General features: G+C 43.9%; 1 protein-coding gene across 1 annotated transcript in view; it reads right to left on the reverse strand.

The window, feature by feature from the left end:
• C8A (complement C8 alpha chain) overlaps nt 1-24,290 on the reverse strand; it is an 84,809-nt gene extending 60,519 nt beyond the window's left edge. Inside the window, exons 1-2 of the mRNA XM_039238076.1 lie at nt 24,125-24,290; nt 21,697-21,733 (exon numbers count right to left, since the gene is read on the reverse strand). Of these exons, the coding sequence (XP_039094007.1) occupies nt 21,697-21,733; nt 24,125-24,290 (203 nt within the window). The remainder of the gene's footprint in view (nt 1-21,696; nt 21,734-24,124) is intronic.
• Nucleotides 24,291-26,621: the final 2,331 nt, after the last annotated feature.

A 26,621-nucleotide genomic window follows, 5' to 3' on the forward strand; every position in this document is an offset into this window, starting at 1 on the left:
AATTTTTTTCAACCTAAATAGAGATCTTCTACAAAATAACTATAGTTAAAATAATTCTTAACAGTGAAAGACTAAAAGTTTTCCTCTTAAAATTAGCAATAAGAGGGGCACCTAGGTGGCTTAGTCGGTTAAGCGTCCGACTTTCACTTAGGTCATGATCTCGCGGTTCATAGGTTCGAGCCCCACGTCGGGCCCTGTGCTGACTGCCAGCTCAGAGCCTGGAGCCTGTTTCAGAGTCTATGACTCCCTCTCTCTCTGACCCTCCCCTGCTCACGCTGTCTCTCTCTCTCTCTAGAAATAAATAAAACATTAAAAAAATAATAATAAAATAAAATTAGCAACAAGACAAAAATGTCCAGGCTTTCCACTTCTATTCAGCATAGAACTAAAGGTTCTACCCAGGACAATTAGGCAAGGAAAAGCAGTAAAAGTAATTCAGATTGGAAAGGGAGAAGTAAAAATATCTCTATTTGCAGATGACATAATCTTGTATATAGACAATTATAAGAAATCCACAAACAATATTACACCTAATAAATTATTTCAAGAAACTGCAAGATATAAAAACAATATACAAACACAACTGTATTTCTATATGCTAGCAATAAACAATCTGACAATGATATCCAGAAGTCAATCTCATTTATAAGAGTATCAAAATATTTTGGAATAAATTTAACAAAAGAAGTATCAGACATACACTGAAAAGTATAAAATATCATAGAAAAAATTAAAGAAGACCTAAATAAGTAAAAATACATCCAGTATTCATGGAATGGAAGACTTGTTACTAAGACAAAAACACTCCCCACACTGATCTAGAGGTTCACTGCAATCTCTTTCAAAATCTCAGGTGTTTTTTTTGTTGTTGCAAAACTGGCAAACTGATCCTGATATTCATATGAAATTGCAACCCAGAATAACTATTAAAAATAAAGAACAAAGTTGGAAAATTCATACTTTCTGATTTCAAAACTTATTACAAAGCTATTATAACCAAGATCTGTGGCAGTGGCCTGAGGATAGTCATACATTATATCAGTGAACGTATTTGGGAGTACAGAAATAATCGTTTATGTTTACATGCAGCTAATTTCCTATAGGATAGCAAGACAACTCAAATGGGCTTGAGGAAGCTTTTTTAGAGTTAGTGAAAATATTCTTAAATTGTAGGGATGGTTGAACAACTCTGTAACATTACTAAGAGTCATTGAATTGTGCACTTAAAATGGGTGAATATTTTGGTATGCAAATTGTTCCTCAGTAAAGATACTTAAAAATAAAAAAAAAAATTGCTAGACTAGATACTAAAGCAAAATCCATCTATGTGCTACCTACGTGAAGCATTAACTTTTAAGTGTGAAGCAGTTTGTGCCTGGGTGGCTCAGTCAGTTAAATGTCAGACTCTTGATTTCGGCTCAGGTCATGATCTCACAGTTTGTGGATTCAAACCCAAGTCAGGCACTGTGGGGACAGTGAAGAGCCTGCTTAGGATTCTTTCTCTCTCCCTCTCTCTCTGCCCCTCCCCTGCTTTCTCTCTCTCTCAAAATAAATAAACTTTAAAAATAAATAAAGTATGAAGAGTCAGATAATTTAAAATAAACTATGGGAAAAAAAGACTCCCCACACAAACAATAACCATAAGAAAGGAAGAATACTTGTATTAATTATAGACTGCAGAACAAAAACAATTGCTATGAATCATGAAAGCCTTTCATAATGATAAGGGGGCAAATCATCAAAAACACATAATAATTCTAAATATATAGATGTATGGGGGCGCCTGGGTGGCTTAGTCGGTTAAGCGTCCGGCTTTCGCTTAGGTCATGATCTCGTGGTTCGTGGGTTCGAGCCCCGCGTCGGGCTCTGTGCTGACTGCCGGCTCAGAGCCTGGAGCCTGTTTCAGAGTCTGTGACTCCCTCTCTCTCTGACCCTCCCCTGCTCACGCTGTCTCTCTCTCTCTCTCTCCTAGAAATAAACAAAAATATTTAAAATATATATATATAGATAGATAGATAGATGTATGATAGAGAGAGAGAGAGATAACAGAGCTTGAAAATACATGAAGCAAAAACTGAAGGAACTGAAAGGAGAAATAGACAAATCCACAAATATAGCTGGAGATTGCAACATCCCTCCCTCAGTAATTAATAGAACAAGGAGATCAAAAGTTGAGCAACATTAACAACCAACTTGATTTAATGACCTAGCACTACACCCAACAACAAAGAAACACACTTTTTAAAAAAAATTTTTTTTAATGTTTTATTTATTTCTAGAGAGAGAGAGAGACAGCGTGAGCAGGGGAGGGTCAGAGAGAGAGGGAGTCACAGACCCTGAAACAGGCTCCAGGCTCTGAGCTGGCAGTCAGCACAGAGCCCGACGCGGGGCTCGAACCCACGAACCGCGAGATCATGACCTAAGTGAAAGTCGGACGCTTAACCGACTAAGCCACCCAGGCGCCCCAGAAATACACACTTTTGAGCACACATGATATATTCACTAAGAAATCATTCTTTATCATAAAACAAATCTCAACAAATTAAAAGGATTGAAAATTGATTAGACCTTTTAAAGCAACACACATGCCACATGTATTATTTATACAAAATGTTTGAGATTGGATATTACAACTTATTTTCATCATCATTGTTTTAAAATGTTTCTTTTCAACCCCATTTTTGTTGTTCTTTTGTGTGTTTGTTTGTTTTTATGTATAGTTTACTGTCAAGTTAGCTAACATAGAGTGTATACGGTGTGCTCTTAGCTTCAGGAGTAGATTTCTATGATTCATCACTTACATACAACACCCAGTGCTTGTCCCAACAAGTGCCCTCCTCTATGCCCATCACCTATTTTCTCGATCCCCCTGCCTCACTGCTTTCCACCCTCAGTTTGTTCTCTGTATTTAAAAGTTTCTTATGATTTGCCTCCCTCTCTGTTTGTAACTATATTTTTTTCTTTCCCTTCCCTCATGGTGTTGTTTCTCAACTTCCACACGAGTGAAAACATATGCTACCTGTCTTTCTCTGACTTATTTCACTTAGCATAATACTCTCCAGTTCCATCCATGTTATTGCAAATGAAAAGATTTCATTCTTTCTCATTGCCATGTAGTATTCCATTGTGTACGTAAACCACATCTTCTTGATCCATTCGTCAGTTGATGGACATTTGGGCTCTTTCCATAATTTGGATATTGTTGATAGCACTGCTATAAACATTGGGGTACATGTGCTCCTATGAATCAGCACTCTTGTATCCTTTGGATAAATTTCTAACTATTGACAGGTCATAGGGTAATTCAATCTTTAATTTTTTGAGGGACCTCCACACTATTTTTCCAGAGTGGCTGTTCCAGTTTTCATTCCCACCAATACAAGAGGGTTCTCCTTTTCCTACATCTGACCCAACATCTGTTCTTTCCTGAGTTGTTAATTTTAGCCATTCTGACTGGTGTGAGGTAGTATGTCAATTTCTCTATTAAGAGTTTATAATAGGGACACCTGGGTGGCTTAGTCGGTTGAGCGTCTGACTTCAGCTCAGGTCATGATGTTATGGTTCATGAGTTAAAGCCCCATATTGGGCTCTATAGTGACAGTTCAGAGCCTAGAGCCTGCTTTGGATACTGTGTGTCTCTCTCTGCCTCTTCTCTGCTCACACTCTGTCTCTCCCTCTCTCTCTCTCTCTCAAAAATAAACATTAACATATTTTTAAAAGAGTTTATAATAAGCAAATGGTAAAGAAGAGCTTACAAAAATACAAGTATAAAAATTATTTAAAAATATAAAATTTAAAAAGTACAATTTGTTTAAAAGTATAAATTTATTTTAAAAATAAAATAAAAAATTTTATTTAAAAAATTAATTAAAGTGTGGCATTAAAAGATAAATGTATAGCATCCATTTTCATTGTTAGGGTTCACATAAGATTTTATTTGGGGAAAAAAGCGTGCCACTGTTAAATTTTTCAAATTTGAAATCACTGACCAATCTCGAAGATCCATGCCAATTGGCCCATTATACATCTGTTCTGTCTGATTTTTGTGAATCAACAGAGAGAATGGAGAAACCAAAATACAACAATAACAATCACACAAAACTGCTGGCAATAGTCAGCATTGTAATGAGTGCCTGCTCAGTAGTAGGCATTGTCCTAAGTACTTGCACCCATTTTTTTCTCTTAATTTCCTCCCATTTTACAACTCAGAACACTTACCTAACTTTCCTGAGATCACATGAACAGTAAATAGCAGGGCCATTATTTGACCCCGGTAAAATTATTTCACCATGTAGTTTTCCATTTTCAAAGCAAGAGTCAGATATATTGCCATTAGATACAAAGACCTCACGATTTCCTACTTCAGCACTTTGTAAAGTATTTAATTGGTTCTCTTTTGCCTTGACTTCAAATTTGCCTCTTCACTGGTCTGTCTTATTTGATAAGTTCATCAAACATCAAGACTCTTTGTTCATTTTCAAAAAGGATTACAATGAGAAGCTTTTATAATTAAGAGTATCTCAGCAGAGGTTTTCTTCAACACTGTTCTCTTGCCTTTATTTCCTAATTCTTAGAGGTGAATTTTCTGATTTTTCAAATGTGTTTTTGCTTTAAATACAAGTTGCAAATTAACTGCTTATAAAAATGCCTTTCCCCTTCTGAACTGTTATGTAAAGGAAATCACTCTTGCTCTAGCACTTAAAAGCAATGAGTCAAAATTAAATCACTCACTAAGAATTTGACTAAAATAGCTCAACTTAAAACCTTCAGTGTTCGGGAGACAAAGACTGCTTTCACACTTCCCAAAGCTGAAATAAGGGGCTATTTAAGCCACAAAACACTTGATGTTAAGATATAAAAACCTGAAGCCAGGTTGGACAATTCAAGGCAATGAAATGGGTAAAATTGCAACGTCCATATGAAAATATCACTTCCATCCATTACCCTACAGCAAAAGGTAATCTCATTTCAACAATGAAATGACCCACTGTGTCTACAGTCTTGGCTTTCCCAGGATGATGTTATTAACACTGTCTAGTTGTATCCTCCCTGAAATGCTGTGAGATGGGAATTTGCAAGATTCACAAGTGGACAAGTAGAGGTTAATTGTCCAGCATTACTCAAGAGGACTATTATTTATTAAGCTGAGTATATTTTATATCTAGGACCTTATGTCATATTCATTACCTCTTATAGACAAGACATTATTATTCTCATTTCCAAATAGGGAAACTGAAGTTCCAAGAGATTAAATGATCATTCCAGATTACCCAACTCTTGACTATTAGATCTGTGATTTGTATACAGATCCATCTGACTCCAAGGGCATGCTCTTTTTACTATCCTGCACTCCTTCGCTGGATTAGTGATAATGTGAAAAGAAGTCACGTTCTATCATAAAATAACCTGTTGCAAACATGAAAGTGCCTTAGCTCCCCACCAGGTGAAACCTAAGTGCAAATTTTGGAGACTTAGGGCCAACTCACCGGTTCACCTTCTCCTGGATGGCTACCCCAGGCTGACAGGTCATCAAAGACAAGATGAAGAAAGCAGCAGCAAGCATCTCATCCACTCTGTATTACTTAGAAGGAATAAAACTATTCAGAGAGTTGGAGTTAAAGATGTCTTCAGGCCAGCACCTATAAGATCAATGTAATGTTTGGAACTAACAGAATTCCCTCAATTCTCATTGAGATGTGGTTAATTAGTGACTAGTGTATTGATTAGCCAAACACCCTGAAATCCCAGACACCAAAGGCCACTGTTTCTCAGACCCTTTGAAAAGTAATATCCACATGGTTGAGGAAAGGAGGACTTTTCGCCAATCCCAGTGTAGCAACAAAGTCTTCTTTTCTTTGTTTTTAATGTTTTATTTATTTGAGAGAGAGAGCATGAGCAGGGGAGGGTCAGAGAGAGAGGGAGATACAGAATCTGAAGGAGGCTCCAGGCTCTGAGCTAGCCATCAGCAAAGAGCCCAACATGGGGCTTGAACCCACAAACTGCGAGATCATGACCTGAGCCGAAGTCGGACGCTTAACTGACTGAGCCACTCAGGCACCCCCAAAGTCTTCTTTTCAGAATGAGGCAAAGCCAAATCAAGATACAGTTGCAGAATTCATGGGTCTTTTTGAGTGGCTCTTGGAACTTGTGAAGTCAGATTGATTTGTTTTGCAAGACTGAAACAAGGCTAATCCTGGTGTATCAACTCAGTCATAAACAGCCGCCAAAACATAGGAAATGCTGATAGTTACGTAAAGATTCTGCAGTGTATTGCCAAACATCTGGACCCTGAGAGCTGTGGTAATTGAATGGACCTTCCGCTTTTCATCTAGACATTAGGTATCATTAAGATCCAGCATATTTGTGTCTCGAGGGGACCAGATGTCCTCAACAGACATCTCCAGAAGCATTCTCTAGAATTATAGTAACAGCCACACATCTGCACTGATGTCATACCTACATACATCCTCTTACTCTTCTAGACGTATTCATAAATTAATTAAATAAGTAGAAATGGAGAGACAGAAAATAACTGAGCATGGGGCAGGCATTTCATATATCTTATTTTACTGAGTCGTCACAAGTCAATAAGATAGAAATGATTAATTTCAGGGGCGCCTGAATGGCTCAGTTGGTTAAGCTTCCAACTTCAGCTCAGGTCATGATCTTGCAGTTCATGGGTTCAAGCCCTGCATTGGGCTCTGTGCTGACAGCTCAGAGCCTGGAGCCTGCTTCAGATTCTGTGTCTCCCTCTTTCTCTCTCTGCTCTCCCCCTGCTTGTTTGCTCTCGCTCTCTCTCTCTCTCTCCCTCTCTCTCTTTCTCTCTCTCTCACTCGCTCTTTAAAAAATAAACATTAAAAATTGTTTTAAATGATTAATTTCATCTTGCAAATGAAGAAATGGAGGTTCAGAGTAGTGAGGTAACTTGCCAAGGATGTACAGCTGTCTTAATATCTTTGGTAACACTTAGATTCTCTCATTAGCAGGATTAGCCAGTAGTATCATTATTAATTTCAAAGTTATGAAAAGTTCTAATGAACAACCTGTCTGTTTAAGATATCTGTGTCTGAATTAAAATGTGGAGATTTTAATAAGGCACCCAATTGTTATTGCCTCTATTATTTTTTTCAGAGATTTAAGTTAATATTTGACAAAAGCAAAGACTGAATCTGGATACTACAAAGTCTCTGAAGTCCCTGATTTCTGTGTTTCCCTCCCCTTATAAAAGTGGCCTCAACTAGTAGTGGTTTTGTCCTTCAGAGGACTGGCAATGTCTGGAGACATTCATGGTTGTCACAACATTGGAGGTTGTGATACTGGCATCTAGTGGGTGCTAAGCATCCTACAGTGTACAGGGCATCACCCCTCCCCCCAGGACAAAGAATTATTGGCCCAAAATGTCGATATTGCCAAGGTTGGGAAGCACTGCCCCACAAAAGAGCTGGTCTGCCCTCCCCTGATGCCTGGGATTCTGGTGAATTAATTTCCTTCTTCTTTTTACATCTAGATGATATTCTCTTCATTCCTGGTCCAGCCCCTTCTTGGGATTTCCCTGATGCCTTTTCTTCTCATCCAAGACTTTAGTGGCAATCAGGACTCTTTTTTTTTTTTTTTTTTTTTTTATTTTTGAGAGAGAGAGAGAGACAGCGTGAGCAGGGGAGGGTCAGAGAGAGAGGGAGTGACTGACTCTGAAACAGGCTCCAGGCTCTGAGATGGCAGTCAGCACAGAGCCCGACGCGGGGCTCGAACCCATGAACCACGAGATCATGACCTGAGCCGAAGTCGGACGCTCAACCGACTGAGCCACCCAGGCGCCCCTCAGGACTCTTCTTTAACCTCTGCTAACCCCTCTCACCCTCCACCTACCCCTGACATGCTCCCTTAAAATCTATGTATTTCCTCCATAATATTTTTCCTCTTTAAGTCTCACCTTTGAACCATTGCAGAGTCTGGGCTCTTTCTGAAACTGTCATGACAGACTCCTAGTGGGCCTGTCTCTCCTCATGCCAAACCTGCCTGTGCATTACCGTTGGATTCATCTTCAAGAAGACAGCTTCTGACCATATAAGTCTCTTGCTCCGAAGCCTTCAGTGGCTCCCCCTTTGTCTATAACATCGTAAGTCCAAATTTCTCCACAAATGGGCCCAAAGCCATCTTTGCAAACTCATCAACCACAACCCTTAAATGATCCCTGAAGTTATAGTCTAGGTTCCTTTATCTTCTCACACTTTCTCACTGCTCTGAGTTCACCTGTGCTGGACCTTTACCTGGGCTACCTTTATCCATCATCTCCTGCCCTTCTGCCACGTGTCTCAAACAGCAAGCCCATTATGGATCCTTGGCTGATGGCCCCATCTGGAAGGTCCCTCCGTGTTATCTTTGAACCTTGTAAATACATGCCAGAACTCTTCATTTTTGCCTTATACTGTATTTTTCTAAGGGAGTTGGATATATCTCAGTGATGGAAGTTTCTTTAGGGTAAATTCTGTGTCTAATTCTTCTCTATAATCACCCATATCAAGATAGGATCTTCCATAAGAAATATTATTAGATTGAGTGAATCTGTGAGTGAGTTAACTAAAAATAGTTCACTTTTTCATAATACTTTCAGGTACCTTTTCTCATTTAATCTTTAAAATAATCTTGTGAGATAAATATTATCCTGAAGGGAATCCTGACAGTCAGAGACACAGTGATTCAGAGGGAAAATGGAAACCAGGCATATAGAGTACCAAGCCCCATGCCTGCCACTTTACCTGTATTTTTTAAATCATTTTCAATCTGTTTAATTTTCACACTGATTTCGCAAGGCCTGTAGTCACAGTGCTATTTTGAAGATGAGGATATCGAGTTCCAGAGTGGTTAAGTGCTTTGCCTGTAGTCACACAGCTGGTGAGTCTCAGAGTCATAGATTGATAATCTGTCCAACTTCAAAACCTGAGACTATTTTTGTCTGACCACACAACTGTGGCATATCAGAATAGGGCCTGGGTCTTCTAGCTGCGGGTCCAGTTCTCTGCCTTAGCTGAGAGAATGAGTATCATTTCCCAGGGACAAAGAAAGTAAAATAGAGTGAATGGAGAGGTAATCCCAGAATAGAAGCAAGAGACAAGCTATGTTAATGGGATCATGTCATGCCCCTATGATTCTGTGTGTGTGTGTGTGTGTGTGTGTGTGTTTGGATGGGGCACTCATCTGCCTTCAGCCAAAATGTCCTGAGATGAATGGGAAGCACCAAAATATTGTTAGATTTGCCTATGTGGATTTCACTTAATTGTGACATTCTATTTTCAAAGATAGATAGTTATAAAATACCATGCAGAAGAGAAAGCAAGATGCCAATTCGTTCTGAAGATGCATTGCATGTCTCAGGGAAACACTTTCCACTATCTAAATCAGCCTGTGAGTTATGGCCTCAGAGTGGAACATGTCCTGTGCTGGCCCAGACAGCCACCGCAGAGTGACACCCAGGTCAGTGCTCTCTGAAGAGCTTTAGGAGCTCAGCACCACATTGCCCCTGTGCTGTGCCTGCAGCCTGTCCAGTACTGATAGCAGCTCAAAATTCTGACAATCTCATGCAATTGGAGGCAATTTGCTAGCATAGGAAGAACACAGTTGTAGGTCAGAAAGTGCCACTGATCACTTACTGTCTCCTAGCCTCAGTTTCTTCATCCGTGAAATGGCTAAAATAATACTGATCAGGATAGTATTGAAGAGCCGAAGACTAAACCAGGAAATCGAGCCTCCAGTGGGAGATTTGTACAGCTGTGGCTCATGTATTCCAACAGTGCTTCTGCTTCTCCTTCTCCTTCTGATCATCTATCTGTCTCCTCCTAAAACCATGAAAGCCTTCATCTAAGGACCAATAGAGGGGGAAGGTGGAAGAAAGGAGGGGCCGAGCAAGAAGAATAATGGAGGAGGGTAGAAGGTGGGAGATTCCCATTCAAGTGCCCTGGGCTGATTTTGAAGCCTTCTGGAGGGAGGGCTCAGGTGACAAGGTGGTAAAAGTGATAGGGAAAAATCTGTTACAAGATGGCTGACAGGACAGGAAATTCCTGTCCCTGTCTGAAGACTCCCCTTCCGGGTTCTTCTTCCCACCCTGCTTGTCTTGCGCACCAAATTACTACTAATGAGGAATGCGGAAGTAACAGACTATATATTGTTCCCTCTGCTTACGCTCAAGGCTCAAACCTCTGGAGAGTGATGACCTCTGAGTCCACCTCTGTAAAATAAACCTCCTCCCTTCCAAGATCTCCAAGTGCCACTTCATTTTTCTGCTGGGTGATCCAGACCAGGTCCCGTAACAGAAGGACCCATTTTCCCATCTCTGCCCAGATTTCCGTACCATTCCAGCACCTCAAAGGTTGAAAACTTTGGTAGCAACTCAAAGTAGCAACTTTAGCTTGAACAGGCCCAATCTTGAGATGGCCAGAAGCAAAGGAAGCTTCTCCATGCATCTTACTGTCTGAAGGTCCACATGGATGGCAGAGGAGATGGTTTTGTCAGTTTGTGGTGTCTCTTCAGAAGCAAGTGTCCGTGTGTGTGTGTGTGTGTGTGTGTGTGTGTGTGTGTGTGTGTCTGTCTGTCTGTCTGTGATGATCTCATGCTCCCTCACTGGAGAAGCCTACAAAATATTCAACACAGCACCAGGCACAAAGTCCGCAGACAGTAAATGAGCCACCCCAGTCTGGTGTCTTGCCTCCCCCTACCTCTTCTCTCAACTCTTTGTAAGATTGCATGTCTGTGATGTTTATTTTTCCTCCTGATCGCCTCATCAGGCCAGGCTGCAGCCAGCAGACATTAGTGGTGGGTTTTCAGCTGGAAATGAAGTGGGGCTGGTTTAAGTAATTGATCTCAATCAGAGGCTTTACAATGGATAGGCTAATGCATGCCCACTGCTCCCCACTTCATGTTGAAGCTCTGCATTTGCATTTAAGGAGTTGGATGGGAGGGAGCCTGCTTCAGGCTCATTAGCAAAGAAATGCAAGACCTTTTCTCAAAGAAGGCATTGAGCATTAGAAGCACCTGGGGCCAAATCTTGGTAGTCCTTTGGGAAATTCCTATTAGAATTTGGCTGCAAGAAAGACCAGAGCCCATTTTACACCTGAGCAAGTTCTCCAGGCTTCATTGATCGATCCACTGTCCTCTCTCTGATGCCTTCACTCACAGAGTCCCACAGTACCCTGGCCACATCTCTCTCTCTGAAAGACCACCACCTTGGTGGTTGGGGATTTATCCCACTTGTGATTTCTGTGAGCTCTTGAAGACAGAGCTGTGTTGACGCAGAGTCTCTGTGCACCAGATGTAAGAGTCAGTGCATGGAACAGCTTTCCACAGCCAGGCCAAATTCATGTGCCCCATGAGCAGGCAATAAGAGACAGCACTGTGTGCACACATATTAAAAACAACTCCATCCTCCATTCTCTGGCATCCTCACACTGATATAGCTGGATACCTTCTATTCCCCCACCATACTGGGAGCTTCTGGGAGGAAGGGTCCAGTTTTGTGACTCATACCCCAGTGCTGGCACATAGTAGGTGCTTCATACTTATTTTATCAAGCCCAATAGGAAAACTGCAGCTTTGCACATATCATACCTAACATCCATATACATCCATATACACATATCATACCTAACATGCATATATATACATATACACATACCATACCTAACATACATATACATACATATACACGTCATACCTAACATACTTATACATACATATACACATATTATACCTAACAAATATTTGTCGAATTGGCCTGAATTAACAGATATTTCCAGGCAAAATCATTATGGGCATTGTTTGTCTCTGTAACCCCCTGACTTCCTGCCCTCTGTATCATGGCCTGTGCTCCCCAAACACCCTCCTGTGGCCACTCAGGAGCTTGCTCTCAGCAGGTGGGCATGACGTCACTGAGGAATCAGTAATAGTGGGAGAGTCACCGAGAAACTGAGGCAGCAGACATATGTGTGAGCCATTTTTCTATATTTTAGGCATCGTTATGCTATCCAGCCACAGGTATTTATTGCTTAAATGAGGCTTCTTAAAGATACTGTGGCCTCTAAGCCTCAAACCAACAGTGACCCAGGGGATTGATCAGTCAGAAATAAGGTCTGGGAGGCTGACCCAGTCCAGCTTGTTCATCATTACATAGCAAAGTAGCTGCACATTATAACCAATCCGTTATTACACTGGTCCCATTGGGGGTTGGGGTTAGGTACAGTGCTAGACATGAAGAGATCACAGCCCTCATCGTGACTATGCATGCCCCAGAGTATGTGCCATGGAGATCTGCAGGGACCACACTGGGAATATCCAGAAACTGCTGCTTCCTGTGGTTTGGGCTTTGAAGGAAGCAGGGGGCAGGTAGAAGTGTCTGTAGACAGAGGAAGGAAGGGCATTCTAGACAGGAAACAGCCTAAGCAAAACCATGAAGATGCAAAAGGGGCATGGCCAGTTTGGGGATCAACTAACTCTCTGGTGGGCAAAAGGACAAAAGCCACTTCAAAAGGTTTTTGGTTTGGGGGTTTTATTTTTGTTTGTTGTTGTTGTTTGTTTTTGTTTTCTGGGGTTTTTTGTTTTGTTTTGTTTTTGCCAAGACTGAAATTTAGATTCATTGTATCACTGCAGACGTAGAGGAGCTGCTGAACAAACTGAAGCAGCAGAGCCCAGTGATGCGACCTGTACTTTGCACTCTGAGAGACACACAGAGGAGGGACTAGAAGCAGAGAAACCAGCTTGGAGACTGACGCCCAGGGTTGTAACTCCACGCACCTGACACACAAGGGAAGTGCTTGAGGATGAAAGGGAACAGTGAGAATTCAGAAGCTGTGGAGTCAGGCCCCTCATTCGTGTGCTGACCTCTACAGGATCACACTGCATGATCTTGGGACAGTCACTTGACATCTTGGGACCTCCATATCCATGCGTGAGGGCCGGCTTATCCAGGGTGAAATCTTATGCAGGTATAGTCCTCATCTAAGACACTCCCCACAACTGCGGGACTGGGAAACGAATATATAAATCTATCTCCAAACCAGTCAAGCTCTCTTAATACTTTTATTCGGGACTTGTCTTCCCATGAGACACTCCGGGCTGTCAGTCTGTAATTAGACTTTCTCCTGCTCATAAAGCCAGGCTGTGCTGAGCAAGAGACAGAGCCGGATTAGCCCACTGTAAACAAATGTGGTCAGTCCCCTTGTCTCCAGACTGGGTTCCGCTTGAGTGGATTTCGGCAGCTCCTGGGTGAATGTTAATGCCTCCTACATACACAGTTGCAAGAAAGTAATCACGTGTGCCTCCCTTTCTTGAGAATGCTTCTCGAGCATCTCTGTGACACAGCATGGGGCACTGGGGGCAGGAGGCAGTGCAAAGAACCTAGAAAGAGCCTAAGGCAGGAGATGGGCACCTGGGTTTCAGGGGAAGCTCAGCCACTAATTTTCTTTGTAACCTTGCAAAAGTCACTTCAGCTCTCTGAGGCTCAGGTATCTCAACTGTAAAATGAGGCTGAGAACACCTGCCTCGAAGGCCTGCTGGAAAGAGTAATTGAGATAATGTACCTGAGAGCTTTTGGTAACGCTGTGCAGGCAAGGGGTCAGCGTCAAGGGTGACTCACTCAGCTTTCCAGCGCAAAGGGTCAGGGAGTCAGGGTAGGTACAGAGCACGCACGAGAGCCAGTTCCAAATTCTCATCGGCATCAGAATCCTAGAGGACAGGGCAGGGCCAGGGGGGTGGGGGATAGACCCAATGCCCCCTCGAACTGCCCTTTGTCTAAAATTGCCCTGAAATTGGATTTAGGTTTTTGTTTTATGTGGGGTAGAAGAAAGAGTACTAATGTTGATGCACATGTGTGCTCTTCTTATAATCTTTCCGGTGGCTTTAGATGAGAATTCTTACACCCAGTCCAAACATGGGGCAACACCAGAAGAAAGGGATGGGAGGGAGAGAGGATTTGAGGACAAGTTGCTCTGACAGTAAGTCTGCCTGGCTCCCTGTTTCTAAAATTATAAGCAGATTAAAGTCAGCTTAAAATGGGGGACAGGGGCACCTGAGTGGCTCAGTTGGTTGAGCGTCCAACTTCAGCTCAGGTCGTGATCTCACAGTTCATGAGTTCAAGCTCCACATCAGGCTCACTGCTGTCAGCACAGAACCTGCTTTGGATACTATACCTCTCTAGCTCTGCTCCTCCCCTGCTTGTGCTCTCTCAAAAATAAATAAACATTTTTTTTAAAATAAGTAAATTGGGGACAGATATGTAGTAGGTTATTAAAAACACAAATGAAGGGCACCTGGGTAACTCAGTCAGTTAAGCCTCCAACTTCAGCTCAGGTCATGAGCTTTGTGCTGACAGATCAGAACCTGGAGCCTGCTGCGGATTCTGTGTCTCCCTCTCTCTCTCTGCCTCTCTGCTGCTCACACTCTGTCTGAAAGATAAATAAAAACCTTTAAAAATGTTTTTAAAAAACATAAATAGTATATTTGGGGAAGCGCCACTAATATTTTCATAGGGCATCAAAGAAGATGAGTCATGTCATGAACCATAAGCATCATGAAGGCAGAGGCTGTACTCACTACAACATCTCAGCGCCTGGAACACTGCCTGGGACACAACAGGCGCTCTGCAAATACTCGTCAAAGGAATAAACACCCCCATGAGGCTTACTGTCATCCCCTTGGCTTTTCTGGCTGATCACAAACAGTAAGAAAAGGAAAATAAGTCTTTCATGTACATTTTCCAAGGAATTTGCATATACTCCTTGTGCCAATTGTTTCCGTTTGTTTTTTTCTTTTGCAGTGGTTTCCACTTTTATTGCTGTGTAACAAACCACCCCAAAACTTAGTGTCTGGAAACAACATTGATTTATTATTTCTCAGGATCCTGTGGAAGGTCACTTTTGGGGCTGTATTCAGCTGAGAGCTCAGCTGGGGCTGGAATATGCATGATGGTCTCTGATCTTTCAGAATTTTTCCCTCCATGGCCTCTCATCAGGCAGAAGGCCAGCTGAGGCTTCTCTCCAGCCTATCAGCAAACTTCCCAGAGAGGATTCTTCTGCTTCTGTCACGCTTGCTTGAGTCCCATTGGCAAACAAGTCACATGGCCAAGTCCAGATCAATGCAGGAGGGGACCACATGAGGCTATAAATATCAGGAAGTAAGGTTCATTGAGATCAGTTGGTCCCAACCCTCTTTGTGACTAACACTTGATAATGAACTTATATATGTAAAGCAGTTAGAAATGTGCTCGGCACTTAGTTTGTACTACTTAAGTATTAGTGATAGCTAATTATTCTTAATACCTAATTAAAGCATATTATCAGAATTATTATTAAATTCCTCACTGCGACTACCTTTATTTTTTGGAGTATGAAATAAGAACCCCATGCTAGGGACACTTTGGTGTATCCTTCGAACTCAGAGCAGATTAACCCTCTGTATTACTGAAGTTACACAATCATGTGTGAGTAGCTGAAGCAGCAACAAAACATGAAGATGAACTCCTCTTTCTCCTCTTCCCCTACTCCTTTCTTTTCTCATGGTGTCACTAAACCCAAGTATACTTTCAGTTTATTCCTAAAAGTGATGTTGGAATGGGACTCAACTTTGTAAGAATCCATTCACTCAAAAAGCAATTTCCTCAGCCCATCATAGTACTCTCCTTCCTTTTTACAGAGACTCATTTGGAGGTGGACGTGAGACCCAGTTCTGGCAGATGAAATGCAGATGAGCGGCAAATCTGTTGGATACCTTCTGAGGAAGACTGTCTATGCTTGATCAAAAGAAAAAGGTATGCCAGGGCAGTCCTTGTTTTCCTTCCTACTTTTGCACACAGTCATAGGAGGCCATGACACCCGGAGATGCCTTTTACACATCTGTTGTCATGTAATGACAAGAATATGCTAGAGGTAGCCCTCTGGTCCTAAGGGAAAAGAGACCCATGGACTGAAAAACTCAGCCAGCCTATAGACCTTCAACTTGAAACCAAGCTGTTCGGTCAGATCCAGACTCATTCTGGCTGCTACAGCTTGAAGCAGAGCTCCTTAGCTGACCTCAGATCTGTGAGAAAACCCCTGAATTTTGGGAATACCTGTTGTGCAGCGTTATGTGGCAATAGCTAACTAGTACGGCATCGTATTCCCCAGTCTGCTGTCAACCGAGCTGCAGAATCTAAAGTCTCAGCCCAGACCCTCTTACACTGCTGGTGGGAATGTAAACCGGTGCAGCCGCTCTGGAAAACAGTGTGGAGGTTCCTCAAAAAATTTACAGTAGAACTCCCCTATGACCCAGCAATAACACTGCTAGGAATTTACCCAAGGGATACAGGGGTGCTGATGCATAGGGGCACATGTACCCCAATGTTCATAGCAGCACTTTCAACAATAGCCAAATCATGGAAACAGCCTAAATGTCCATCAGCGGACGAATGGATCAAGAAGATGTGGTTTATCTATGCAATGGAATACTACATGGCAACGAGAAAGAATGAAATCTGGCCATGTGTAGCAACATGGATGGACCTTGAGGGTGTTATGCTGAGTGAAATAAGTCAGTCAGAGAAAGACAGATAGCCTATGTTTTCACTCAGATGTGGAACTTGAGAACCTTAACAGAGGACCACAGGGGAGGGGAAGGGAAAAAATAGTTAAGGAGAGGGAGGGAGGCAAACCATAAGAGACTCTTACATACTGAGAACAAACTGAGGGCTGATGGGGGTGGAGGAGAGGGGAAGGGGGGTGATGGGCATGGAGGAGGGCACTTGTTGGGATGAGCACTGGGTGTTGTATGGAAACCAACTTGACAATAAACTATAATAAAAATAAATAAATAAATACAGTCTCAGCCCAGGGCCACTCTGATATGGAAGAGAACATAAGAAAATTTTTGAGAGAGGTGCCCCTGGTGTTTGGGAACCAGAGTAGCCCACACAGGCAAGGTTAAGTAGGAGCCCTGGAGTAGTATGATTAGGACAACAGAGTTAAAATTCTGGATCAAGTCCAGCCTAATTGCTGAAATGGACCAAAAAGCTATAGATCTACCAAGCAGATGTGAGAAACTGTATCTAAGCAGCGCTTAGCTGAGGGCAGTGATGTGAAAATAGGTGAAACTATACCTGGTTTATACCTCATGTTCCAATTGTTCGATAATTCTGCTCCACTCAGTACTTCTCTCCCTTAAAAAAAATCAGTGTCACCTTCAAAGTGGCAATTTTATTCTATGTCCTTTCATCTGAACCCTATATAAAAGTGTGGACACTGGTATCAATACCAATATGGATTCTTTTTTGTTTATATTTTATTTCTTTGTTTTGTGTCCATCTGTTGCTTATAGAGTTGGCTTTTGTGTGAGAAATCTTCCAAATGATGTTTCAATATACACATAATGTAAACCTCGTCTCCAAGCTTATAGAAACTTCCAAGGAATATTAAGAATTTACTCAAGTGCGATCAACACCGTTATTGCTAACATTGAAATTATTAATGGCAGTGGTAGCAACTACCATTTCCTGAGCACTTTCTGCAAGCCTCCCTCTGTGGAGGTGTTCTGCGTGCACTTTATCCAGTCCTCACACCAGTTGATTAGGTGGGGATGGTCATCCCATGTTCTTCCAATAATAATAAAGCAACGTGTCTGGTGCTGCAACGGGCATTGAAGTGAGCTCTTCACATCATTGCCTCAATGCCTTCTCACAGCCCTGTCAGCTGGAAGGGCTATTTTCCCACGTGTTAGATGAGACAGCTGAGGGTCCAGTGAGTGAAGGGACCTTCTCACATCACACAGTCAAGAAGAAATAGGGTCAGGACTTGAACCTGGCCTGCCTGGGTCTAAAACCCTGTTTGTTCTGCTTCATGATTGTCTCCCAGAGACAGTAACCACGTTGCCATGCCTACCACTCTGACCTGTTGTCCACAGTCCAGGTGGGTTTGCTAACCCACTCTGGAGATCTTTTCTAGCACCAAAATTTGGAATGCCGGAATGGAGGGGAATCCCAGGTAGATGAAATGGTGAGCCCAGGGCAAAGGCAGGCACAAAAGGAAAGGAAGAGTCTAGCAACTTTCAGCTCATGTCCAACGAGCAGCTCTCTGTCCTCGCTTCTACCTCAGAGGCCAAACTGCCACCAGCCTCAAGGCAGAGGGGACCCCATCCTGCTGATGGTAGATCTTTGACTGGGAGGCAGCCAGTGGGTGTTAACTAAAGAAACAAACACACATTATTCTTTCATTCACAAAACTTTAAAGTTTACAAGTGCCTTTTATATATTTTGAGTCTTGCACCCACTCTGTGAAATAAATATCATTATGCCCAAAGTTTTTGCCTATCTCAGATTTCATATTCTGCTCTCCTTTAGTGGAGACCTAGACTATGCCAGGGACCTTTCTATGCAGTTTCCAGTATAAGACTTCATTTAAATCTCACAAAGTGCCTATGAAGTAGCGATCATTATTTCCATCCTGAAGAAAGGGAGATTAAGGATCTGGGTGATGGTGTGACACATTCACCACCACCTATAAAATCAGTTTGTTTGAGGCCAGGTCACCCTTCATCACACCTGCGCGCAGTCCACAGCACGGGGCCACTGCAAGACATTCCCCACAGGCTCTGACGGAGCAGCCTGGCCTCTGCTCACCACTGCTGTGCTGATGGCTTGAGTCTGTCTGTCTCACTGGTGTGTGCACAGGTAAATGACTTGTCTCTTGTAGTTGACAGGACTTCTGATCAAGAAAGAGCTGTTTCTGAGGAACTGAATCCAAGGAGCCTCACTGACATCTTGGCAGGATTAGATGAGAAGGCCCTGAACATGGAGCCAAAACATAACAACATCCTGGTGTAAGATGTCAGGGGGGTATTAGGAGGTGCTGGGTGAAATTAGTAAATAACTTGTTGCCAGTGGGCAGACTGTGGCATGGCTGTTTTTAAACCTAATCCCAATGCGTGTTGAGATTTTTTCTTTAGGAGTGGGTAGAGTCTCTATCCCCTCCCTTGAATCTGGACTCTGGGACAGTTTGGCCAATAGAATAGGACAGAAGTGGTGCTGTGTTAGTTTCAGGCCCAGGACTTAATGAATGGACACTTTTCACTTCCCATCTCTTGGGTCACCTACCCTTCAAACCTAACCACCATACTTGAGGAAACCCAAGCTACAGTGCAGGGAGACCCACGTGTGGAGGAGTTGATGAGCAGCTTTCTTAGCCATGGGAGTGAGCTGTCTGGGAAGATCCCCAGAGAAGCCAGCCCGGGCAGTGCAGCGTGGAGCAGGGGCGAGATGTCCCTGCTGGGTCCTGACCAAACCGCAGATTCATAAGCAAAGTAAATGATCATTGTAGTTTTATACCACTGTGGCTGGGGATACTTAGATACACAGCAACGGATAACTGGAAGAGAGGAACCTGATTATCTGTAGATCCTCTACTATATGACAAGGCTGTTTCACCAGCAGTCACTTTGAATTCTTAGAGCAATCCCCTTAAACAGATGGAGAGACTGAGCCTCAGAAAGGATCACTTGAGACCTCATATCTTATAAGTGGATCAGCATGGATGTGAATTCATTCTAGATAAATTCTCCAGTCCCCTACACCATGGGGCAGTGAGATAGAGACAATGAGTCTCCAGATCCTAACCACGTGTTATATGTTAACCTTTCTCTAGCAAGATCCTGCAGGGACTGTGAGTATAAGACCAGCGTACCAGCCAATTCTGCCTTCAGGTCGTGTGATGATTATTTGGGAATACCAAATGCATCCAGGTTTGAATTCCAGGCACAATTACAAGGAGTGCCCCCCAGGACAGGGCATCAGCTGAGCAGCATTCTGGCTGTGCGACCTCAGGGTCATCGCCTAACTTCCCTGATCCTCATTGAGTTGTTTTAAGGATCAAATGAGGACGTATTGGTAAATAACAGCACCTGGCCCAAAATAAATACTCGATACATTGAGGGTCCCTAACATTGGGAACTTAGAAGAATTTTCTTCGCTCATTCCTCCTGGCCCTAAAGAGAGAGTTCCCTGGGGTCATGATGAAACAGATGCATCCCACTCCTGAGCCTCATTTATTTTAACCTCCTCAAAGATTTAGACCTTGTGCCTCCATCCTGCAGCCCCTACGGACAAGAACGAAGCTCAAGCCACGGCCAGTAAGCTTTGCTCACAAATTCCTCCTTCACGACTGACTGAGCCCCGATACTGGAAAGAAACATTCTGTTGAATCATGTAAATCCCCACTCATCTCCAAATTGGGTGCTGGAGTGCCTCGGGGAAGGGATTTTACAACCTCACTGACTTCAGCCAAGGTAGACTCCAATTGCTCTTGCAATTCAGATAATTCAGCCTGCGCCTGGCAGCAAGACCATGCAGGGGCCCCCTCCCTTCTCCCCTGGACTGAAGGGGACCAGTCCCTTCCTTAGGGAGGCAGAGGATAGAGATCTTAAGCCTCCCACCCCTGGAAACCCTCCCCCAAACAGCACAGGTGAAATTCAGAGACTCCTCACGTGCTCACATTCTCACTTGAACAAAGGATCTCCGATAGGGGCAGGGGTGGGGAGGGCCATCTTGAGAGATGGCATCTGCAATATGAGGTCAAGGTCACCTGCGCTTTCCCTCACAACGTCCTGGGTTTCAGAGGCAGGGTAATGCTGTGATGGAGCTACCCTTACGTCTCTACGCAGGAAGATGTTTTCTAGCCTGTGGGCCCCTGGGGAACACTGTTATCTTTTCTTGTACCACTGCCTTTTTAAAAATTTTATTTTCAAATCTTGGCCTTGCAATAGATCATTCAACCCACAGCCAACCGAGCTGCATGTAGTACACACCCAGCCCTGTCTATCCCAAGATGCTGTGGCTGTGTTGTCGCAGATGACAATTCCCCATGTTGGTTTGAAAGATTGCTTTCCTCCCAATGGCTCGATTCCCATCTCAAATATTAGAAAACAGGTCAGCAGCTCCACCAGTAATCATAATCATAAAAATTACTATCTGCTTTTGAGAGCTTAGTCTCCAAGGACTTAATAAGCACTGTATTATGTATTTGTTGCTTTGGCTCCAAAAGACAGATCTTATTGTCTGTATGTATTTCATATATGCAGAAATAGGTTCAATAGCCAAGTGAGTTGTCTAAGGCCACGCAGCTAATATGTGGCAGAGTTAGAATTTTTTATTGAAGAATAACTGACATACAATATTGTATTAGTTCCAGGTACACAACATGGCGATTCGATATTTATATACATTATGAAATGACCACCACAATAAGTCTAGGTACCGTCTGTCACCTTACCAAGTTGTTACAACATCATTTACTGTATTTTCCATGCTGTACAGTATGTCTCTGTGACTTATTTATTTCACCACTGGAAGCTTGTACCTCTTAATCAGATTCACCTCTTTCACCCATCATCCCATCCTCCTGTCCTCTGGCAGCCACCAATCTGTTCTCTGTATCTATGAGTCTGTTTCTGGGGGCTTGGGGCTTTATTTTTATATGTCATATATAAGTGAAATCATATAATTTTGTGGTTCTCTCTCTAACTTATGTCACTTAGTAGAATACTCTCTATGTCCACATTGTTACCAATATCAAGCTTTCATTCTTTTTTATGGTTGAGTAATATTCCAGTGTGTGTGTGTGTGTTTTTATATGTGTGTGTGTGTGTGTATATATATATATACATACATACATATACACACCTCATCTTCCTCACCGTCCGTCATTGGACACAGGCTGCTTCCTTATCTTGGCTAATGTAAACAATGGTGCAGTGAACAAAGGGGTGCATATGGCTTTTTGAGTTAATGGTTTCATGTTCTTTGGATAAACACCTAGAAGCAGAACTGCTGGCTCCTATGGTAATTCTGTTTTTAGTTGAGGAACCTACATACTGTTTTCCAACTGGCTACTCCAATCTGCATTCTCACCAACAGTGCACATGGTTCCTTTTCCTCCATATCCTCACCCACACTTGTTTCTTGTGTTGTTGAACAGGTGTGAGGTGGTATCTCACTGTGGGCTTGATTTGCATTTCCCTGATGATGAATGTGGTTGAGCATCTTTTCATATGTCTGTTGGTCATCTGGACATCTTCTCTGGAAATAGCAGAGTCAGAAGTTCAGTCCTGCCATCACTGACCGTTGCAAAACTCTTTGGGGAAAGTTCTCTGGTGTCTTCCCATACTCTAGAGGAACATGCTATCCAGACTGGTTAAGCCTTCCCCAGCCATGCTCAGCTGAAGGATCTCCATCCACGGTTCGCTTTCTGCATGTGCGGAGTCAGTTCAGAGCAAGCCAGAATCCTGCTCTGTCCTCACCAGCAGATGGCGTCCATCATTTATCCTGCAGCCTCCAACTCCCTTTCTGGTGTGCTTGGGGACCGATGACCTCATGAAACTCAAATGCCTACTGTTTTGTCCCAGGCTACGTTCCCTCTGCTCTCTGGGTCTTGCTCTCAAGGCTTTAGTAGGTCAGCAGAATTCCTGACACGATAAGTGACTCCCAGGGACTTCAAGGGACCAAAATACACAGATGTCCACAAATCATCCACAACGTCTTTACAAAGAGCAAACACGATTTACAATGTTCTCCTTCTTCACTGTCCTCTTCTAAAGGCAATTGCCCTGCCCACACGCATCGCAGCCCCTGAGCTACCGTGTTCTCCCCAGCTGGCATGTGACTCCCAGGCAGCCTCTGATTGTGCTAGGTGTAGACACCTAATCCAAGGCCAGCTATAATGTGGTCAACCATGAGTACCCGTGTCCAGAGAAGGGTGAACTGGACAATCAGATTTCCACTCAGGAAACCTGAATTAAAAGGTGTAAGAGGGGGGCCTGGGTGGCTCAGTCAGCTAAGCATTCGACTCTTGGTTTCGGCTCAGGTCATGATCTCACAGTTGATGAGATCAAGCCCCACATTGGGCTCTATGCTGACAGCACAGAGCCTGCTTGAGATTCTCTTTCTCCCTTTCTCTCTGCCCCTCCCCTGCTTCTCACTCTCTCTCTCTCAAAATAAGTAAATAAACTTAAAAAAAGAAATGTAAGGAAAATCCAGTTATTTGTAGCAGAAACTGAGGCTGGTTGAGTGCCCAGAGAAAGGCTTTAAAATAGACTGGAGAGCCTGAATACATTAATCTGATGTGCAGACAGAAATAATGACACTATGAAAACCCAAGTAAGCAGAAGCTCTGAGCAAGATCAAGGTCATGTGAGGAAAGCAGTTGTGGGTGGGAAGAGAGGCAGCGAGAGGGCAGTGTTTGCCTAGAGCTCAGCTGTGCCAACCCCCAACACTGGGAGGGAGATCCAGCAAGCCCTTCTGCCCTGGATCTGGCTGCCTCGACTGGGAGGCCTGGCCACGCTCTGGTTCCTGTTCTGGACTCCAGGGATAGCTCTTTCTCGCTCACTGCCAAGGGCATCCTTATGGCGACACCCTGCCCTCTTCCTTCTCTCCGGTGCGGTTTGCCTAAGTCTCTTTTCACCAAAAGAGACTGCTCCTAAGATTTCATCTGCACACTTTTGCAGTTGTGGGAGGGGGGACAGGCTTAGTTGTATTTTATATCCTCTGACCTTCATAGATGCCTGACTTGTGTCTGCAGGCATTTGGACACAAGGGGCTTACACGTGCGGCCTGTCAGTAATCAAATGCAAAGGTTATGATACTATGGAGTTTTCTTAGTTTTATCTCTGATGCCAATGCATATCTCTGTTCCCATTGTTTAAGCCTTCTTTTGCCTTTGGTGATTTCACATTTGATACTTCCTAATAAGCTCCTTTCTAAAACAAGATAATATATAAATAATTTTTCACAAAGGGATAAATCAGGGCCCCTTGGAAAGCAGAAGCCCCCTCAGGTGGATAAACAGGAGAGAGGTGAGCACAGGACCCCTCATGGAGGCATGGGAGAGGTTGAAGGAACTGAAAGGGACGGCGAGGTGCCCAGAAATGAGTAAGAGCGGGACGCCCTTATCATCCAGGTGGTTGGAGGAACAGGGTCGGGGGAACGATGAAGACTAGAGCCCAGTGAGTACTGGGCCATGAGGGCGACGGGAGCCCAGCGATGGAAGGAGACAGGTGCTGCCGGACACATCACTCCAGAGCAGGGGAGGGTCAGGAGAGAAATTCTCAGATCCCTTCTTCACCTCACCTTGGGACTTGGTTCTGGTGCTTCGCAACCCGAGCCGGGCAGCAAGGAAGTCCCCTGGTACAGCCTGCATTGGTGGTGGAGCGGCTAGCGATCTGCCTTCCAGGCGGCGAGATCTGTGTGGGTCGGCTTCCCAGGGCACAGAGAAAGGCTGAGAGAGGCGGGGCATGGCGTGGGCGGGGCATGGAGGGGCACGTGGTGTGGGCGGGGCATGGAGTGGGCGGGGTGTGAGGGGCGTGGCGTGGAGGGGGCGGGGTTTAGAATACGTGACGAGTGGGAGGTCCCGCGCCTGCGCCTGGTCACCGACAGCCATCAGACCAGCAGCGGCAGTGGACGGAAGAGAATGTTCAGGCCCAACCTCATAGATGGAGAGCTGATGCTGAGCTCACCACGTGGCTCGGGGGCAGTCCTCCTGGCAAGGTGCCTGCAGTCCACCCTCCTTCCAAGCCCTTGCACTTCCAGTTCCCCAGATACCAGCCGAGGCTGCCCACTTTATCAGCTCCCGTGGTTCCGCTTTTCACACCATCAGGGGAAGGGTGTCTCAGTGGTCATCGCGGCTGATGGAGAGCTTGGGGTTTGCATGTGCTCGTTCCCACTCTCTGCTGCTTTGTCCCCTGTCCTTGAGAAAACACTTCTCAGCTCAGTGAAGTGCCCAGGTTCCCTGGAGAACACACACCTCCGCAAACAGCCTGCCTGTTTCAGGGCCAAGGGATTCAGTGAGAGAACTCCACACCCATGTGGGCTGGCCGTCACCCACTCCTCATTCCTGCCTTGGCTGCAGAGTAAATCCTCATGAATCCGGGCTCGTGGATTCAGAATTTCGGAAACTGTAGACCCAGGCTCAGCTCGATTTTATTTGTTGCCATCTTTAGGAAAAGGAGAACTTACCTAAGAATAAAGCTAGCATTTATTGACGAGCCATGATTGCGTTTCCTCTTTATGTTCATTCTGTGAGATGGGGAGTGTAGAAACTGAATAGCAGAGAGGTTAATTTGCGCAAACTCTCACATTTAATGCTTCACGGAGGCAAGATTCAGGCTCTGACTCTCTGGGGCCAAGCACCACACTTGTCCCATTATACCATGCTGCTGCCTGGCAAAAAAAAAAAAAAAAAAAAAAAAAGCTGCTCATAGGACCGGTTGGGGAGGGAGGGCTGAAGGGCTCCCTTTTTTAACACTAGCAACCTGGGTGATGGGAGCCAGGATCTTCTGAGCTCCATTAGACTGTATGTCTATAGAGCTGAAAATAATAAAACTATACTTCCTAAAATAATTTTATAATGTTCGTTATTCAGTTGTTTGGACAAGATTATTCTGACTTCTCTCCCTCGGGCTGGGGAAAGAATAGGAGTCTCGGTTGCTGTGGTGGCGCGCGCAGGCGCACACGCACCCTTCTCCAGCCTCCTCGCCCAAGCCCATCACATTCCACTGCCTCGGGGCAAGTATCTCATGCCCACCAGGGCCAGAATTCACGTCCTCTGATTTGAGTTTTAAAGACAGAGATTTACACAGGATTACAATTTTTCTTTCTGTCTTTCTTTTCTTTTCTTTCTTTTTTTTTTTTTTCTTTTTTTGGTTGGCTGTGGTTGCTTCCCATTTCCATTGTCTGAATCACAGCCATGGAATAAATTGAATCTTTTTCTAACGTAGAATATATTACTCTTGAAATAGTAGGAAATGTTGATAATTGCCTTTTATTGGACTCACAAATAATTTATAAGTTGGTCCGGTTTGAAAAAAAAATATATGTATCATGGTCTTTTATTTCTTTGGCTTCTTCCTTGAGGCTAGAAGCAGCCTCTAAAAATAGCGGCTTGCGCGGCGATGGGCCTAGCGCTCCCCCTGGTGCTCATCCTGCAGAATTGCGGGCTCCATAAATGGACCTGAAGCCTCAGATGCGGTATTTGAATAATTCTTTCTCCCCTAAGTACACAGAGAAATTTGATTTATTCTTCACAGTCATGTCTGCATTCCAGAGCACTTCTCCTTATAAAGTCCATCTGCTTTGAGGATAAGTAAATGATCAATCCCTCATATACATTATCATGCAGTGAACACTTCTGTGAGTTAGCAAGAGCTGTGGATCTACCAAATGTCAGGGAGGCTGGAGGCTGCTTCTTTCCTTAAGAAGGTAGTGAGCAAAAAATACAAATTGATCTTTACATAAGCATGGTAGCTATGTACCAAGGGTATTAAAGAAACATGAATGGGCGTAGTGGGAAGGGGGGAGCAGGAGAAAGAGAAGACCATGGAAATGCAATGCTGAGCATAGAATCCTGGCTGTGGTAGGCAGCATCCTAAGATGGCCCTCCACAAGGGTGACAGAATGACACTCTCCCTCTGCCCCTGGGCACGAAGGAAGACTGTATTGCCCAGACCCCTTGCCGCTGGAAGCCATGTGACTGCGTTCTGTGGGATGAGATATAGGCCAACGGGATGTGGGCAGGAGTCATGCAGCCCTTCCCAGGCCTTGCCCCAGAAGCACCTCTAGTAATTTTTCA

Source organism: Hyaena hyaena, unplaced genomic scaffold (genome assembly GCF_003009895.1).
Source record: "Hyaena hyaena isolate Hyena2069 unplaced genomic scaffold, ASM300989v1 scaffold_5, whole genome shotgun sequence".
NCBI classification, from domain to species: domain Eukaryota; kingdom Metazoa; phylum Chordata; class Mammalia; order Carnivora; family Hyaenidae; genus Hyaena; species Hyaena hyaena.